The 2096-nt window shown below is 39.7% G+C and overlaps 1 protein-coding gene across 1 annotated transcript; it reads left to right on the forward strand.

The window, feature by feature from the left end:
• The first annotated feature begins 365 nt into the window (after positions 1 to 365).
• On the forward strand, positions 366 to 1593 carry LOC116530817 (ubiquitin-conjugating enzyme E2 variant 2). The gene has a single exon (XM_032249201.1). The coding sequence runs from the start codon at positions 402 to 404 to the stop codon at positions 837 to 839; it is 438 nt and encodes a 145-aa protein (XP_032105092.1). The 5' UTR covers positions 366 to 401; the 3' UTR covers positions 840 to 1593.
• Positions 1594 to 2096: the final 503 nt, after the last annotated feature.

Below are 2096 nucleotides of genomic sequence, written 5' to 3' on the forward strand. Positions count from 1 at the left end.
ATTGTTACATATTTCTGAACACAACACCTCGGTGATGTGACTCTCCTCTTGTGTCAAGGCTTTGAGCACAAACACTGTGACACATCACTGGGCCCAGCACCCAGGCCATGTGCTTGTCCTGCCTTAATTCTCCTCACAGGGAACATTATGACATACTTTTTAGTCAATCACCTAGGTGAAGTGACTGTTCTCTCCTGTCTGGGCCTCAGCTTCAGAAGAACATGTAACATATTGCTGTACCCAGCACCTAGGTGAGTTGGGTTTCTCTGCTCCCTGATCTTTGCCAATAGTGGGGATTGTGAACTACTGCTTAACCCAGCACCTAATTTTTGTGACTTACCTCTTTTGCTAAATCCTAAAAACAGGTGCGTGCGGGCGGCTGCGTCGGGCTGCAGGAGAAGATGGCGGTCTCCACAGGAGTTAAAGTTCCCCGTAATTTTCGCTTGTTGGAAGAACTTGAAGAAGGACAAAAAGGAGTAGGCGATGGTACGGTTAGCTGGGGCCTTGAAGATGATGAAGATATGACACTTACCAGGTGGACAGGCATGATTATTGGGCCACCAAGGACAAATTATGAAAACAGAATATATAGCCTGAAAGTAGAATGTGGACCTAAATACCCCGAAGCTCCTCCGTCAGTTAGATTTGTAACAAAAATTAATATGAATGGAGTAAATAATTCCAGTGGGATGGTGGATGCCCGGAGCATACCAGTGTTAGCAAAATGGCAAAATTCATATAGCATTAAAGTTGTACTTCAAGAGCTAAGACGTCTAATGATGTCCAAAGAAAATATGAAGCTTCCACAGCCTCCAGAAGGACAAACATACAACAATTAATTTTAGTGGATCTCAAACTTGTCTTAAATCAACAACCTTCTACTCATGTTAATGTCTTGATTAAATATCACAATGCAAAATACCCACACATTAAGTAAAAGAATTCCAGCTGGTAAACATGACCTGGACATTTGTAAGAATATATTTAATATATGTACACCCATTATGTTTTCAGGTAACAGGAGGAAAAATGCAGCACAATTTTTTTTCTCTTGTAAGGCACTGTCATTTAAACATAAACCTGGAGTACTCGATATAGAATTCAGGTTTACAAGATGAAAGCGTGTGGAGAAGTGTCAGATGGCAGTGGAAGCATATGTGTTTCTAAAAAGTAAAAATCTCAAGAAAGAAAACAGAAATGGCATGCTTTATCCATCTTGCTTAGTGAAAGAGCTGCAGTTGAAATTGTTTAAAACGTAGCAGGTACAATGAATATTGTCACAAATGTGTTAATTTTTGAAGCGGTGTGGGTGCTGACTACTAGTAGTATCAAAAATATGTTCAGGATTGTTTTGATACCTGTATTTATAATAAAAAATGTTGGGGGGAGTTGATGAATTTCTGTTAAAAGCTGTTCTTGTGTGTTACATGTAACAGACATGGTAAATATTTGTTTACAGTCTTTGTTTAAGAAACCATGCATTTAAGTTTAAGTGAAGTCAACAAAAAGGAAATAGGTATATGGATATGTGATTTTGAGATTAAAGTTAGTCTTAAAATGTAAATAAAATGTGGAACGTGAAAAAAAAAAAAATCCTAAAAACAGTGGGAATTGCAACATATTATGGGAAGCAGCAACTAGGTGATGTGACTCTCCTCTCTTGCCTGGGCCCTGCCCACATTGGGCATTGTTACATATTGCTGAGCTCATCACCTCAGTAATGTTATGTTCTCCTCTGCTTGAGACCTGTCGATATGAAGGATTGTGACATATCACCAGGACCAGAACCCAGCTGATATGCCTCTTTTTCCCTGATCCTGCTTTCAGTGAGGATTGACATATTCCTGTCCTAGCATCCAGGTGAGGTGACTCTTCTGCCTGGTCTCTCCCTACAGGTGGGTTTGTGACATACACTTCGGCTCAGCTCACTGGTGTAAAGATGACAATTATACCTTAATACAGCAAATAGGAGAGATATTGACTTTTTTCCTAGGCTTAGGGCGATGTGTGAGGTCTGGGTGTTTCTTGTAAAAGGTCAGAGAAAATTGCAATATTCATGCATATTTTATAAGGCTTTCAGTTGGTACAGAGAGTGT

This window comes from Sapajus apella, unplaced genomic scaffold (assembly GCF_009761245.1).
Source record: "Sapajus apella isolate SASKATOON/1434 unplaced genomic scaffold, GSC_monkey_1.0 scaffold68, whole genome shotgun sequence".
NCBI classification, from domain to species: Eukaryota; Metazoa; Chordata; class Mammalia; order Primates; family Cebidae; genus Sapajus; species Sapajus apella.